At 34.9% G+C, this 17,141-nt stretch overlaps 1 protein-coding gene across 1 annotated transcript in view; it reads left to right on the top strand.

The window, feature by feature from the left end:
• The window catches only part of SLCO1C1 (solute carrier organic anion transporter family member 1C1), a 73,259-nt gene extending 60,118 nt beyond the window's left edge, over positions 1–13,141 (top strand). The window contains exons 14-17 of the mRNA XM_045873782.3: positions 2,361–2,545; positions 5,298–5,362; positions 8,975–9,092; positions 10,637–13,141. Coding sequence (XP_045729738.1) covers positions 2,361–2,545; positions 5,298–5,362; positions 8,975–9,092; positions 10,637–10,859 — 591 coding nt within the window. The 3' untranslated portion in view covers positions 10,860–13,141. The remainder of the gene's footprint in view (positions 1–2,360; positions 2,546–5,297; positions 5,363–8,974; positions 9,093–10,636) is intronic.
• Positions 13,142–17,141: the final 4,000 nt, after the last annotated feature.

Here is a 17,141-nt window from a genome sequence, read left to right as displayed (position 1 = left end):
AAATAGAGGCCAGTGTTAGAAAGTCTAGCCCAAGAGGTTTAGACCCAGGGATCATGAGCTCGATTTTGAGGAGATTGATAGTTCCAGATACTCTGCCTGAGAAATCAAGCTTGTGTGCGCAGTAATGAAAAGAGTAGGTGGCTGGAATGAAGGAGTTCTATAGGGTGGATGACAGAGATGAGGTTGGAAATAAAGGTAAGAAATCAGTTGTGGAAGATATTATGTACTTAAATCATTAGACTCATTTCTCCAGTCACACCTTTACATTTCTGCACCAAACATACCTCTTGTACTCTGTTTTCATGGCTAGTGGTCAGACTGCTGTCTACTTGTGCTGATGAAATCTGTCTGTATTTGACAGTCCTAGAGGGCTGAAAATTAACCCACACATCTATTTACATATGCTTATCAACTAGATAAGAATGCTTAGGCAAAAACTTCTGTAGATGTAGAGTAACAAGTTGATTTTCTCTCTGTTTATTGTTACTTTGACATTTTATTCAGAGTAGAAAGGACTGGCTTCCAGCAACAGTGAAGAGGACTACCCACCCAACTGAAACTGAGTTTTTGACCTTCATTCCCCTTTCCTTCCCCTCTCCCTCCCTCTTTTTTCTTTTTTTTTTTCTTTTCTTTCTTTTCTCTTCTCCTTCCTTCCTTCCTTCCTTCCTTCCTTTTTCTTTCTTTCTTTCTTTCTTTCTTTCTTTCTTTCTTCCTTCCTTCCTTCCTTCCTTCCTTCCTTCCTTCCTTCCTTTCTTTCTTTCTTTCTTTCTTTCTTTCTTTCTTTCTTTCTCTTTTCTCTTTCTCTCTTTTCTCTTTCTCTCTCTTTCCCCCTTCCCTTCCCTCCCCTCCCCTCCTCTCCCCTCTCCTCTCCTTCCCTCCCTTTCCCATCCCTTTCCCCTCCCTTTTCCCCTGCTCCTCCTCCTCCTTCCTTTTCTTTCAGCCTCTACTCTTTTGACTAAACTGCTTGAAAGTTTTCCTTACCTGGAACTTCACTTACCGAAGGCATTCATGCCAGGAACTAAGAGAGGTGCTTAAAAAAAGGGGGGGATTTAAATATCATGGTCTTCAAGTGACTGGTTATTACTTTATTTATTTTCCTCATGTGAGAAATGAGGCACTGATATGCCTAAACTCATGTATCTAATAAGAGGCAAGGTCAAGGTTCAAAAGCTTTTTATCTGACATTCATTAAAAAAAAAAAAAAGATCAACATTGCTCCTTGGAAAGGAAATGCCAGCTTCATTTCACTGTTTAACTAAAAATTCACAAACTCTTTTGTGATATTTACAAAAATAAACTAATGAGGGATTATAAAATTTGCCTCTCTGTCCAAGATTTAGTTGAGGTTTATTATTCAGGGTTTTTTTCCTAGTTACCATTAAAAAGTCATATCCTCAAATTATGCCCATTTATTTAACAAATTTTTATTGAGTGCCTAAAAAGAGGACCCACTTTAGGCTCTACATGTACAATGATGAGAAAGCAGACAGTTTCTGCCAGAGGTTTCATTCTAGTGGGGATATATAGTTTAAAAACAAATGATTATATAATACTCTAATGGGTAATGATAAGCACTATAAGGAAAAGGTAAGTTAGAATAAAGTATGGAGAGATGGGGGTATTTTTTTGAATGGATCATCATGGAAGTCCTCTTTAACGAACTGAGCAGAGACCTGAGGTGTGTGCACCAGCCTTACAGCTATCTAGAAGAGCTACCCAGCAGAGAAAACAGCTAGGCTATAAGGCATGGGTAAACTTACCATGTTTGAGGGTTGGCAAGGGCACAGTGGAAACCCACGTGTGCCACTGAAGCAGAGGGAGAGGGGAAGATGATTGAGCCGTGAGATCAGAGGGGGATCCAGGAGTTCCATCATAGTGTGTAAGCCTCTATAAGGATTTTGGATTTTGTATAAGCATAATAAGCAGCTATTGGAAGGCTGAGAATAGTGACTGCCATTTTTAAAGGCTCACTTTGGTTACTGTGTGGGTAACAAATGATAGCTGGATAAGAGTGGAAATAAGTTGAGCATAAAGAGATGACAGCAATAACCAAGGCAAGAAATAATGGTGGCTTAAGCTTGGAAATGGCAGAGAAGGAGATAAGGTATGTTTGGATTTACTAGGATTTACTGGGAGATTGTTTGGTAGGGTCGGTAGTTTGACCATCTGCTGTTTGGATTAAAAAAAAATGTTATCTGTATAGATTTCACTTTGCTCACTATACCTTAACACAGAGAAATAAAAGAATATTTACCTTATTGTTTATATGTTGCACGTATACTATATTGTAAACAAATACGTATTTTCAGTTGTATTTAGAGGTTACCTCAATAATTGGAATTTTTTCTATTGTGTTACAGATATTTTATAACTGTACCTGTGTGGGGATTGCAGCCTCAAAGTCAGGAAATTCCTCAGGCATGGTGGGCAGGTGTCAGAAAGATAATGGATGTCCCAAAATGTTTCTGTATTTCCTTGTCATTTCAGTCATCACATCCTATACTTTATCTCTAGGCGGCATACCTGGATACATACTGCTTCTGAGGTGAGCACTGATCCTCCCTGCCCCAGTTTTAATGCAAGACATATTATAATCATTTAAAACATTGATTTCAAATTCTGTTCTAGAGAATTGTGATTCCTTATAGCTCTCTCAGGGAACTTGACCCATGTCCTTGTTCTAGTTTTATACTCTTCCCATTTTTGGGTTTTTATGCAAAAATATGGTTGAATAGAAGTTTTTCTAGTTAAAATCTTTTTGTAAATCATTGGTCTAGAGAGCCTGTATCACACTATAGCCCCTCAAAAAATACAATATGCTATTTCTAATTATGGTGATAATACTATCCAGTGAAGACTAAATGTGTTTTTTATTATTTTTTAAGATTTTAATTTTAAGTAGCTCTGGGGCGCCTGTCGTTAAGTGTCTGCCTTTGGCTCAGGTCATGATCCCAGGTCCTGGGATCGAGCCCCACGTTGGGCTCCCTGCTCCGCAGGAAGCCTGCTTCTCCCTCTCCTGCTCCCCCTGCTTGTGTTCCCTCTCTCGCTGTGTCTCTCTCTGTCAACTAAATAAATAAAAATCTTTAAAAAAAATTTTTTTTAAGTAGTCTCTACACCCAACGTGGGGCTCAAACTTACAACCCCAAGATCAAGAGTCACATGCTCTACCAACTGAGCCAGCCAGGTGCCCTTAGGCTAATTGTGTTTTAGATTAAGCATGGTTTCACTGAATTATGAGTGATAAAATTTTAAGATAGCTTAAAGACTCATCTAATATCACAATGCTTCACATTTATTATTTTATTATGTAGGTTATTTTTCTTGTTCTGACTAGAATTATCTATATGAGTGTGTGGGGGGGTTGTTCATAACTTTTGAATCAATTGAGTTCTCTAATCCATGAATATATGTTAATGATTCCAAGTGTTTTTGCTTATAAAACTCTAAAAGAATTTTTAAAACTGTGTACCCCTTTGGCATATTGTTAAGTGGACATCTAAAAATTTATCTTAAGTTTTATAGTAAGTAAGCATTGATTTCCGGTATATTATAAATATTTACATTTAAAAATATAATTATTTTTATTTTTTTTTTTTAAAGATTTATTTATTTGAGAGAGCGAGAAAGTACATGAGAGGGGGGAGGGTTAGAGGGAGAAGCAGGCTCCTCGCCGGGCAGGGAGCCCGATGCGGGACTCGATGCAGGGACTCCAGGATCATGACCTGAGCCAAAGGCAGTCGCTCAACCAACTGAGCCACCCAGGCGCCCCAGAAATATAATAATTTTAAATGTAGATCACTCTTAAATGTAATCAGTGAGAATTTAGGAAACAGATTAGATAACCAATATCACCTAATTTAAAATTACATAAAAAATCTTTTACAGTAAGTATGTTACATATTTTTTTCTTCTTGTGCCTATATCTTAATTCAACTTCCCTGTAGGCTTCTCTTCTATTGTAATATAATTTATGTTTGAACATTTTTTATTGACTCTCCTATCATAGATCTCTATAAAAAAGCACATGAATTCAAATTTTAAAATAGTAGTTTTGTAACTAGTATTGTCAGTGATAAAATTTTCTTCCTAATGGTATTAACCATGCAAATATTACTATTATACAATTGATAAAATAATCTAAAAATATTACAAATTTTAGTAAAATTATTAAACCTAAAAAGTCAAATTTTATTGGAAACTAATATTTTATGAGATGATTAGGTGATTTTTAAATTAATTCATATATTGAAGGATGAATATCACATTATTCTAAAATGAAGCTAATCAAAAGTATTCTATACATCTATGGTTTCCCATAGTATATTATGGAAAATGATTAGGAAAAATAAACAGAAAATAGGACCTAACATCCACAAAAGGGCTTAAGGAAAACATGAGATATTATGTTTTCAAATGGGAGTATGATATGGAGAGCATTGCACCAGAGTTCTCAAACCAGGATTGTTCTTCATGGGTGTCTATTTCTTCCACATCTTATACTGGGTCAAGTAGTCGCCTGGGCCAAGTGCTTATTCAGGGTCCTAGATGAAGAATTATCTTCACCACCAGCCCTTCAAATGAACCATGCTGTGTTTTGATGTCAGAAGGAGATGTCCTTAGATTGAAGGAGAAAAGTTGTGATTTTTGCCTCTTTTAAAGTAGAGATTAAATGATATTATACACATGAAGAAATTAGTACCCTGGTTAACACTCAATAGTTATTATAATATGATCATGATTATTACCATTAAAATCGACAGGCCACTTAGTTAAAGCTATACAGTCATATTAAGGATGCCCTTGTTATTTTAGGTATTCTTGCACTTGGCTGCTAGATTCAGGTCCCCACTATTTAGCAGAAACACTTAGCATGCCACAGCAATTATAATTGTATCAACTCGGGTCAACATGGTCCTGTGCTTTTAGACTAAGAGCTACAAAAATTAGTTATAGTTTATTGATCCCTTATTGTTGCCTCAAATTTCTTAGAATTTTTTTTCTGTGAATCTTTGTTGTTTTGCCAATTAAACTTACAATTTTACTTTATCCGATACCATCTGAATATATCCTGTAGAGGTGATTTACATTTTGGAAATATTAACTATAAACTCTTTGATGCATTGCATCTAATAGCACATGGATTTACATAATTTGCCCGCCCTATGCTAGGACACTATGGGTTTTCCATAAATGCTATTTGAATTCTAACATTTCATATGTGATAAGCAGATTATCACTAACATTACTATTTGCTTTAATGGACTATATTCTCTTTATAGTGCTTTTGTTGTTTTTAGGTGCATTAAGCCACAATTTAAGTCTTTTGCCCTGGGTATCTACACCTTAGCAATAAGAGTTCTTGGTAAGTATAATCTATGTTTTAATTATGGTAGCCATGACAAATGTGTTTTGAATACTTTTCTAAGTATTTTTACAGAATTATCACGCATAACTAAATAATATAGGTGGTTAGGTCCCTATTTATTTTCTTCCTCCCTTCATTTCTTTATTCCCTCCCTCCCACTCTCAACTTCTCCCTTCCTTTGTTCTAGAAATTGAGAGCCAATGCTGGGCCTGTGATATTATGAAGTGATTTTGTGAGAATAGTGACATTTTTTGTCTGACAGTCTTGTCTCTTCCAGCACTGGTCTATTGTCAAAAAGTTTATTCTTGTTATGAAGGAGCCCTCTGAGAGGAAAGCAAGAAATGAAATCAGTAAGAAAGGCTGAAGCCTTAATATAATTTCTTCAGTTGTTAAAATGGAAGGAATTCTTTTGAGCTACTCTCAATGCTGGGATATATCATTTGGTAGAAAGATCAGTTCATTCATACAATCAAAACAGTATGACTATGAGTTGACAATTTTTTAAATGTAATTGGAATGTTTCTTTCTGACTAATAGATTTTTCAATATGCATTAGTTAGAACCCATAGAAAATAGAGTTAATGGGCAGGTAAGTTTTCTGTTCCTACAAAGTTTATATTCTAAGGAATAAAGCAAAACAATCACAAATGTTCCTCTGTAGTTTAACAGAAAAGAACTGCCAGGGAGAAAAACGAACTCAGATCTTTAAAAAAAATCTGAAAATAAATAGATCTTGATATAAAATGGGTATATACGAAGATACAGTATAATCCTGATGAAACTGGGGAAGCAGCAAATATGGAAGTTTATCCCATTATGGCTGGCTCTAATTCTACAATGTGAAAACAGAGATTACTTAGAAAAATGTCAGATTATTGAGCCTGAAGTATATCTCTGGCTGGAATTGGTTCCTATATCTACCTCCTTTTGGAGATAAAGATATAACCTACACTAGAAAAAGATTTCAAGTAAAAGAAATGTTTCACTGGGGCCCCTGGCTGGTTCAGTCAGTAGAACACATGACTCTTGACCTCCAGGTTGTGAGTTCAAGCCCCATGTTGGGCATGGAGCCTATTTAAAAAATAAGAAAATAAAGTGTTAAAAAATAAATGATTCATAAAATTGATTCCATAAAACTAAAAATATACTTGAAAATGGCAAAATTATCTTAAGCAAAGTCAAAAGGCAAATGATAAACTGGGAACAATTATTTTTTGCAATTTATGCAAAGACTATTTATAATACCCCTATTATAAAGAGAGCCCGTAAGTATTGAGAACAAAAAGACCAACACCCAAATGGAAAAATGCGTAACAGGTATGAACAGCCATCTCATGGAAAAAAATGTAAATGCCTCTTAATATATGAAAAGATGGTCAAACTCGCTCATAGTAAGGAGAGCACAAATTAAAATTATACTGAGAGAATTTTTTTTGCTTATCAGATTTGCAAATTACCAAATGTTGTTTGCAATGTATGGAAAAATAGATATGCTTACACACTGCTGTTGAGAAAATTTCTCAATGGTCTCAGCCCTCAATGGAGAGTTATGTGGCAGTAACTAACAAAACTAAGATTAGATTTATTTTTTGACCTAGCAATCTCACTTCTAAAAATTAATACCAAAAACTTGCTAGCAAAACTATGAAATAAGTAAAATTTTATGGATGTCTAATTACTGTGGCATTATGTATAATAGCAAGACTGTAAACAGTCTAGTTGTCCATCAATATGACATATTTGAATAAACTAGTGAACCCACATAATGGATTCCTATGCAGCTGTAAGGATGAATAGGGAAAAATCTCCCTCTAATGTTCACAAGTTTATTAGTCAGCTCTGGCTGCCATAACAAAATACCACAGACTGAAGGACTTTAACATCAGAAATTTATTTTCTCACATTTCTGAAGGCTGGGAAGTCCAAGATCAAGGTACCAACAGCCCTGTTGTCTGGTGAGATCCCTGAGACCATTTTTCCTGGTTTGTAGACAGCTGCCCTCTCACTGTGTCCTCACAAGGATTTCCCCTGTGTACATATGGAGAGGGACGGAGTTTTGGTATCTTTTCCTCTTCTGATTAGGACACCAGTCCTAGCAAATTAAAGTCCTTTATGACTTCACTTAACCTTTATCTCCTTAATAACTCTATCTCCAAGTGCAGTTATATTAGGGCTAGGGCTTCAGCATATGAATTTTGGAGGGACACAATAGTCTATATTACCAAGGGATCTCCAGACTATACCCTTAAGTGAAGTGAAGTAAAATGTAGAACGATGTTCATACTATGATGCATTTGGTGTAAGAAGTATGGAAAGGTAGAAATATTATACACGTATGCAAAGGTATTTGCTAACATTTAAAAAAAGAAACAATGGAAGTATAAACTAAAAAGATGTTGATGGTGGTGGTGGTAGTTACGTATAAGGGAAGGAAGGAAAAAAGTAAGAGAAGACAGAATGGAAAGTAGAATTTGTAAATGTAACTCTGATTTACTTTTTAATTTGAAATCATGCAAAGTTTTTTCAGGTCTTGATCTCAGGGTCCTGGGATTGAGCCCTGTGTCAGACTCTGCACTCAGTGGAGAGGGTGCTTAAGATTCTCTTCCCCTCTCTCTCTGCCACCCCTCCACTTCCCCCCCCCCCACGCTCAGGAGCTCTCTCTCTCTCTCTCTTTTAAATAAATAAATAAATATTTTTTTAAAAACTGAAATCATGAAGTTTTTATTTAATTAAAAAACAATATGGGGCACCTGGGTGGCTCAGTTGTTAAGTGTCTGCCTTCGGCTGGGGTCATGATCCCAGGAGCCCTGCTCAGCAGGAGTTCTGCTTCTCCCTCTCCCACTCTCCCTGCTTGTATTCCCTCTCTCTGTGTCAAATAAATAAATAAAATCTTAAAAAAAAAAACAATGAAAAGAGACTAAGACATTCTTAAAACAAACTGAAATTAGCTATATAAGAGGCATAACCACAAAGAAAAACAGATTTAAAAGGGCAGAATCATTACCAAAGCCACATAACTTCACTGCATTGTGTAGTCGTATCTTTAATACTAACATTGGTATAGTTATGTTGAAACTATTACGTATTTTAAAATAAAGCAAATAAGAGATTATGTCAATATCATTAGAAGTCAGTGTTTTCAGCACAATAAAAAAGTGATAATAGCATAAAATAAGTAAAACCCATTCTTAAGTAATGGGAAGGTGACCAGGAAAAGTAAGGTAAACAAGGGTTAGAATTGTTATGGAGATTTAGGTGGGTGCCTTCTCCTTTGATAAAAGCCTCTTGGGATTAGGAATCCTTCTCTTGGTACAGAGAGGTAGACACCCTTACAAATGGAGACCTCTGTTATAAATCTTAGTTTCCCTTACAAAAAGGAAACTTAGGCTCTGTCTTCACAGCTTCTTCTGTGCCTTCTGTTTCTCAAAATAACGTTTATGCCAGAGAAATACAATGAGGAAGCATATTCTGGTCTTCTACAGGTACCTGTTTTCCCCAAAGCAGTTTGTTTTTAGTTTGAAAGTAGGTGGTTCCAGAGACTCATTCATTATAGGATAATCAAAAAGATGGGTATATATTTTTAGCAGCAATTGTTTGTTTTTCTCACAGCAGGAATCCCAGCTCCCGTGTATTTTGGAATTTTAATTGACACTTCATGCCTCAAATGGGGATTTAAAAGGTGTGGACGTAGAGGCTCCTGCCGATTATATGATTCAAATGCTTTCAGGTACTGTATCAAACTGGTTCCTGCATCTCCCTGCTACAACGTTACAGGTTTGCACAATGAAGTGGGCAGTAATCATTCCTCATGGAGTTTCACTGCAAAAGGATCATCTAACCAAGAAATGAGTTCTATTTTATAGAATAATTTTATTATTATGTATTTGGCTATATCTTTCAGTTTTTCCCCATTCCTAATCTTAACTCCCATTTTAAATGAGTAATCATTTTTTAAATAAAATTCACAAAAGATTCCAGAATACAGTAGAATTTTGCAAGTTTATGCACACAAGTGGGTAATTCTCTGAAGCTCCAAAGCATTTAAATTTAGGTCACATTTTGGGTTTAATTCTATTCTTTTTCAAACTGAGCCAAACTGTCCCATTTACGTCAGATATAATCCCCCTGGGCAAGGATTGGATTTGGCTCTAAATCTGTCCAGCTTTTATTGCCAAACTGATGTTCAATTATTCCAGTACTTGAGATGCATAAAAGTAAAAGGCTTTTTCTGTGTGTATGAGTGTGTATGGGGCTGAGGGGCATGGCTTTTTCACTATGGCATCATTCAGTTCATTTCATCAAACATTTAGTCCCCTTATTGCTTAAAGCAATGCTTCAATGGCTTAAAAGCAGGAAGGATTTTTTTTTTTTCCTACAATCTGAGCATTTTCTGGAGAAATAAGCTTGGTACTGAACTGTGTAAGTTGGAAGTTGGATGTGAATTGAGCCAACCATCTCAAATAAGTTTGTTTGATTTAATAAACTTTGATGTTATGTGAGAAATTTATTTTGGTCTTTGAAAGGGACTTGACCTATGAGTAGAATTTATGCTTTGCTCAATTTGCTAAGGCGGCATTTACTTTAATGTAAAGACAATGTATTTCAATCAGAGGCTGAGTATGTATACAAGATGACCAGAATAAATCATTCATCCTGTCCTTCCATACCTTCCTGTTTTATGATAGAATTAAGAACTAAAGGCTTCTCATTAAGAAAGTGATTTAAACCTTTGGTTAATTCTTAAGTCATTCTGCTCTACTAAGAGCTCTGGGTCTCCCTTAACATTGCTTCTTGCAGTTTTTTTGTAGACATGCATTTGGGCAAGTTTCAAGGATAGGGTAACCACATAATTTATCATTCAACATGGACACTTTTGAGAGTGAAAAGGGGCACTATTAAAAAGTACACTGGGACAACACCAGCATAAGCTAGGACTGTTCTGGGCAAATAGGCATATGGTCATCTGGTCTAAGGGAATAATTTACAGAGAGGATGGAACTGATTATGTAATTAGTAGTAACTAAAAATTATGGCACCACTAAGAGGTCGCTTTATATTAGCATGCTGCCTTCAATAGTCTGCCAGATGTTCATAGAAGGTCTTTTATGGCCACTGAATTTGCATTCTTAAGAAAAAACATCCTCGTGCTGGTTTCATTGACAGATTGATTTTCTTGGTATTGCTATTTATGGAATGATACTATTACCTTCCTTTCCCATTTTAGAGTTGGATAGTTGCACTAATTATGACTGAGTTTCTCTCTTCTTTTAGACACATATATCTGGGACTAACTGTGATGCTGGGCACAGTGTCCATTTTCCTAAGTATTGCAGTACTTTTCACTTTAAAGAAAAATTGTGTTTCAAAACATAGAAGCTTCAGAACCAAGACAGAAGGAACAATGGTGTCTACAAGAATCAGGAAGGAAAACTGTACTACAAGTGATCATTTGCTACAACCCAACAACTGGCCAGGCAAGGAAACACAGCTTTAGAAAAATGATGACTTGAAGTCATGTTTTCTAATTTCTGGAAATCGTGCAAACAAATAGATTTCAATCAAAGGGGTTTTAAATGTGTCTTGTTTTTCTCCTTTCAAAAAAAATGTCTTTGTTTTTGACCCTAGGTATTAGATAATGTACCTAATAACAAGTATAATTAAACATATTACAGAAAATGTGGATAATACAGAAAATGTGGATAATAAAGTTAACCCAAACCTTTTAAATCTTCCTTATATTATTTATACAAATCCCTTATATTATTTACTCATTCTGCCTGATTTTGCCTTGTGCCCATTGATATATTAGCTGTATTCCTAGAACAATTGTTCTAATAGTCTAATGGCTATATATAAAGTAATTTCTAAACTAAAATACTTGTCAAGGGGAAGAGAGTCCTGTTAAAAAATCAAATTATATCTTGTCCTCCTTCAAATATGACCTTAATGAAGATGTTGGGATAGAGCCAGAATAGGTGGAGAAAGATTTAATTTCACACTCTTCCTTTCTTATGGACTACAGTAATTGATACAGAAATGTATAGGGGCAAATGATCTTGGAGGATTCAAATTTTGGATTATTAGCTCTTCTGCCATCCATTACGTGTACATCGTGTGTGACACTTGAAGTGACCATGGTGGTAAAGTAATAAAATTATTATTAACATGTGTCATTGTCCTTCTATAAATCCAGTGGATTAAAAAATACTGTTTATACAACACTGCCCGTATTTTTTTTAAAGATTTTATTTATTTATTTATTTTGAGAGAGAGAATGAAAGACAGAGAGCATGAGAGGGAGGAGGGTCAGAGGGAGAAGTAGACCCCCCGCTGAGCAGGGAGCCTGATGCGGGACTCGATCCCGGGACTCCAGGATCATGACCTGAGCCGAAGGCAGTCACTTAACCAACTGAGCCACCCAGGCGCCCAACACTGCCCGTATTTTAATGTATGTAAGCTGCTCTAGACATTGCACATGACGTGATCCTAAAATGCATTTGGAAGTTGAATTTCTGAAAGTCTGCAGTAAGCTTAGGTGTTGTAACAGGAATGAGGAGGTGACGGGTTGAGTGATGGTGTGGTTCTTGGGTGCTCTGGTGTGGTTCTGGCACCCATCACAGGGTCGAAGGGCTTCTGGGCAGGGGGCTGACACTGCTACAGCCTGCCAGATAGCTCTTCATTTCTGGGCATTTCCTCTCTGATGGCTTCCTGGAGCTCCTCTGAGGAGCTCTAATAAGTTCAGCAGTCCTCCATCGTTAGCTCTATTATCTACTACATTTTTCTTCCTCCAACAGCTGGGTAACAGGAGCTTGGGCCTCCTAAGAAAAGCCGACTTAAGGTAGAGACCACCCCAGTGGAGTCTCGAAATTGTACCACAATTCGTAGCAGCCTCTACAACAAACAGAGCACGCAATCAGGACACTCCCAACAAAAAGTTTGTTTGAGGAGTGTCTAGGAGCCCAAGTCCAACAAGAAGGTCCAGCTCAAAAATGCAATAATAGTCTTCATCGGTGGAAGGCTCAAATAGTACAAACAAAATAGTTTACTGTCTTTTCATTTTTCCATTATATACCCATCCTGTAAATATGAATGGAAAAAACTGGAGATGGAAAGTTTGGGGATGGAGAGCAGAGGAAATTTCCTTTAAATGTAGATTAATTTTGTCATTTTATTTGAGTTAGTGATGCAAGATTATCCCATATTGTACTATTTTTGAAAATGAAAATCAACGTGTTTTGTTTCCAGCAGGCCTACATCAGACCTGCGGCTGCTGTGTTAACTTGAGAGCAGGAATTCTTTTTGTCATCTCAATATCAGTCTTACCCACAACAAATACTTACCGAGTGCAAGAGTGACTATGCTTGTCAAGAATTTTCTTTGTAGAGATGAAATTAAAATTCAAGGTCCTCATCCTGTCTCCCACATCCTCTTTATTTTTCAAAGCTTTCTGTAGCAATGTCCTGAAAAATAGCTTTTTTGCAAGTAAATTTCTAAACAGAATCCTATCCAATTTACTCTTGAGTAACTTGAAAAATAAAGAAAAATTGGCATGAAAGTTGATTGATCTTTTTTCATAAAAGTACTGGATGCCAGTGAAAAGGAAGCATTTTTTTAATGCATTGCCATTAATTTGACAGTGAAATTATATATTCTAAACTCAGTAATATGGCATATGAGGGTATCATTTAGTGGGGAATTGAATTTACTAAGAGGAACCCTGATATTTTGGATGAGTAAATTCATCTGACAGAAGTAAGCAGGCTTTTTATGCCTCAGAAAGCACATGAATAATTTTTTTTTCTAACAAACCAAACTTCATTTCAAAGGTCAAAAAAATTCCCTCAGCCCCAGGGCAAGACATTTAGAGGTAAGACCTTAACCGACATGTGGGATCCCGCAATTGCCCCACATTCAATGGGCCACTTTCTTCTCTTGTTCCACAGCCATGGCCTCTAGAGTGACCAGCACCTCAAATGAGCATCTGATTCACTCTAAGTTTCAGACAGGTGAATCTCCAGCAATGTCATCTTACAAATGGAGTGACTGAAATTGGATTAAATGACTTAGCCAAGGTAGAGGTGGGCAAACTGATGTTGGTTTCTTCCATTACATCATGATGCCTCTGAAGCAGGTAATAAAAACAAGCACTCTAAAATTCTGAAAAACAACTAGAAGAACTTTTGTGACCATTAGCATTTAAGAAATCTCCACTTACATACTACAGATTTATACAGTCATACATAAAGGGTGATTGATAGAATACAGCGACTATAACATATCCTTGAGAACAATAATCATTTTTAATAATTTTATAACAACTAGTAAGTATGACAATATTAAGCACCCTCTATATGTGTGCTGAGTGCTTTAGACACATTATCTCAATTTCAAATATCAAAATAACTTTGTGTTAGGTATAATTACTGATATTTTTAGAGGAAGAAACCGAAATTTAGAGAATTTTAGTGACTTATTCGAAGCTAACAAGTCTCAGTAATTGGTTGAGCCAAGATTTACATTGAGTTTTATCAGATTTGGACAGCCACGTTATGCCTGTATTAATCTATACCCTAAATTGTTATCTCCCACTAATTTTGCTAAAAATAATTTTGGATATCTACATTGGAAAAGTTTTAACATACCAAAATATGCACATGGTTAAAGAAAATCAAATGATGCAGAATGATTTAAAATGAAAAGTAACAGTCCTGCACCCCAACTTCACTTCTGTTCCTCAAAGGCAATTACTTCTTGCAAGTTTGGGTTGTTGGTTTTTCTGATGGTCACTTCCACATCTTTAAATAATAATATGCAAATACCACTTCTTGACTCATCAACTTTGGACAGGGTCTATTGACTGTCTACTCTGATAGATTAGGAGTTATGCCTCTCATCCCCTGTAATTAGTACATAGTGGGGTCACTATTCTGAGTTCCTCAAATGTCACCTCAATACCTCCATTTCTCATTCAATAAACACAAACCATGTTTCCCCACCTTTTGCAAAATGAAGACCCTAGAGCTTCCTCCCTTCTCTTGATGTCTCCAAACTCTCATCTCCTTTCTGTTCCCTGTACCTTTACTTTTACATTGTTGAGAATGATAACATATTTCATCAGCTCTGTGAACATTCCAACAGGAAAAGCCTGAATGATTATGATTAAGATCGATGCCATCTACTGGTGAAGCCACAAAATCTCACAATTAGGAAAAAAGAAAAAGGAATAAAAACATATATTAAGGACCTACTATGAATCAAGCATTAGAGGTACATTAACACATTTAAATATTAAGTATAATGTAAAAAAGTGTTTATGTTTGAATAATTTTGGAATATGCTGAGTTAATGATAACTCTCACACAAGTGCAGAATCTTTAATGTGATGATGTGCATTGCTGATCTCTTCAAGAGGATGTGTATCTTTATTTGGCAGACTTATTTGGCATTAAATCCACTTTTTATTAACAAGTCTTGGACCTAGGTAATTTTCAATGCAGTATATTAGGAAAACACAATTTTATCCTCCTCCTTTATAAATCTCTTGCTATCTTATATGTCAGCTTCTGGTATCAGGCTTATGCAGTTTTATAAAATTAACTAGAAAGCTATTTTGTTTTTAAAGTTCTGGAACAGATTTTATAGCATAGGAAGTATCTGTTCCTTTTACACTTGAAAGAATGTTTTTAGCCTTCTAAAGAAATAATACTTTGAAAAGTTTTGTTTGGTTATTGTAGCTTTTTAAAAAATATCTGCTTACTGATTCAACTTTGAAAATTTGTGTTTTTTTCTAGAAAAATCTTCCAGATTCTTTAAAGATTTTTTAATTTTGTAAAATTAGAGCAAGTAAGCTTATATTCTTTTCTCATTCCTAGTTTTATACTTGGGGTTTTTGTGTGTGTGTGTGTGAATTTTGCTTGACAGGGTCTTACTTTATTGAATTCTCAAAGAAATGGCTTTTGGATTCTGTTTCTCTGCTACCTAATTAACATTTATTTATTTTTAATTAATATTTATTTCTTACTTTCCTTCTGCTTTCTTTAGGCATGTTTAAAAAAATCTTTACCTAAATTCTTGATTTGTAGGTTTATAACAATATGCTCTAGCTTAGTAATGAAAACGTTAATATCTCTTAATGTAAAAATTTGTATATAATTAAAAGGTTTGCCATGCTGCCGTACCAAAGATGTTTCCTCAATTGTTTACAAATACATTCTGGATTTTCTATTTGATTCAAAATTCCTATTTGCTCTGAAAAGAAAATGATTTAAAATTTCTCTGTTTGGATATTTTAATTTAAATTTGTCTTTTATTTTTCAGATTAATCACATTTATAATTAGGGAATGTAGCCTATTCAATTTATCCTTTTGGAAATTTATTGAGGACATAAACCAAAGAAATTGATTTATGAATATTAAGTTCAGGTTTTGAAAATAAAGTATGTTCATTGATTATAAAAGACAATATTAAATAGATATTTACCAAAGCAAACCAATTAATTATACCATTCACATCTTTTGATACTTATTTTCTTTCCTGTTTTTTAAAGCTTGAGACTAATTGTATATCATAATCTTTCAACATAATTGAATGAGTTTTGTGAATTGCTTCCATTTTTTCCAAAAGTTTTCATTTATAGAACTTAATGTGTTTTATAGCTATTATGTCTTTATAATGTATAGACTTGATTTTTAAAAATTTGTTATCATAGTTAATAATTTTTTAATGTTATTATAATAATAATATTGCCACTTCTGTCATTATTGATTATGTTTACTTGATGTACTTTTGGCCCTGCCTTTATTTTTTTTTTTAATTTTTTGTGTTCTGTTTAAGGTTAGAAATTTATTAACAGTATAAAATTGGATTTTCTTTTTACTTTATCTAAAATTTTGTCTATTTGCAAATATATTTAATTGTCACACTTGATGTTTGGTTTTCCTTCTTTTATATTATTTATTCCATTTTGTTTTATGGTTCCTTCCTTGTATTTTCTGTTATCCTTCCAAATGCTATCTGTGCTATATTTTTGCTTTTAATTCCTACTAACAATATGGAAGTTATAGCCACTTCTTTAACAATGTGAAAAGTATTTTACAGTTGGTTATCCAAAAGTTATCCAAAAATTATAAAAATATGCATTAATACTATTTTTGTCTTCTTAAAAATGCAAAAAATCAAATAATAAATGCTTTCTATTGACTCTCCTTGTGTAAGGTTAAGCATTTAAAATGTTAAATTTAGGGGCGCCTGGGTGGCTCAGATGGTTAAGCATCTGCCTTTGTCCTGGGATCGAGCCCCACAGCAATCCCCACAGCAAGCCCCATATCAAGCCCCACATCAAGCTCCCAGCTCAGCGGGGAGTCTGCTTTTCTGTCTCCCCTGCTTATGCTCGCTCTCTCTCTTTCTCATATAAACAAATCTTTTAAAAATAAAATAAATAAAATGTTAAATTTAAAAGACTTAAATTTTATTTTAAAAAGATTTAAATTTAAGACCTGAAATCATAAAACATAGGAGGTAAGCTTCTTGACACTAATCTGGGCAGTGATTTTTTGCATTTGACACCAAAAGCAAAGGCAAGTAAAGCAAAAAATAAGCAAGTGAGATGACATCAAACTGGAAAGCTTCTGCACAGCAAATGAAACCCACAACAAAATGAAAAGGCAACCTACAAAATGGGAGAAAATATTTGTAAATAATATACCTAGTAAGGGGTTAATAGTCAAAATATATGAAGAATTCATATACTCAACAGCAACAAAATAAACAATCCAA

The sequence above is a fragment of the Mirounga angustirostris genome, unplaced genomic scaffold (assembly GCF_029215605.1).
Source record: "Mirounga angustirostris isolate CCGP_5_RB_7025 unplaced genomic scaffold, mMirAng1.0.hap1 SCAF_5, whole genome shotgun sequence".
In the NCBI taxonomy this organism is placed as follows: domain Eukaryota; kingdom Metazoa; phylum Chordata; class Mammalia; order Carnivora; family Phocidae; genus Mirounga; species Mirounga angustirostris.
The sequence above is the reverse complement of the archived record's forward strand: the minus strand, read 5'-3'. Positions and strand labels throughout refer to the sequence as shown.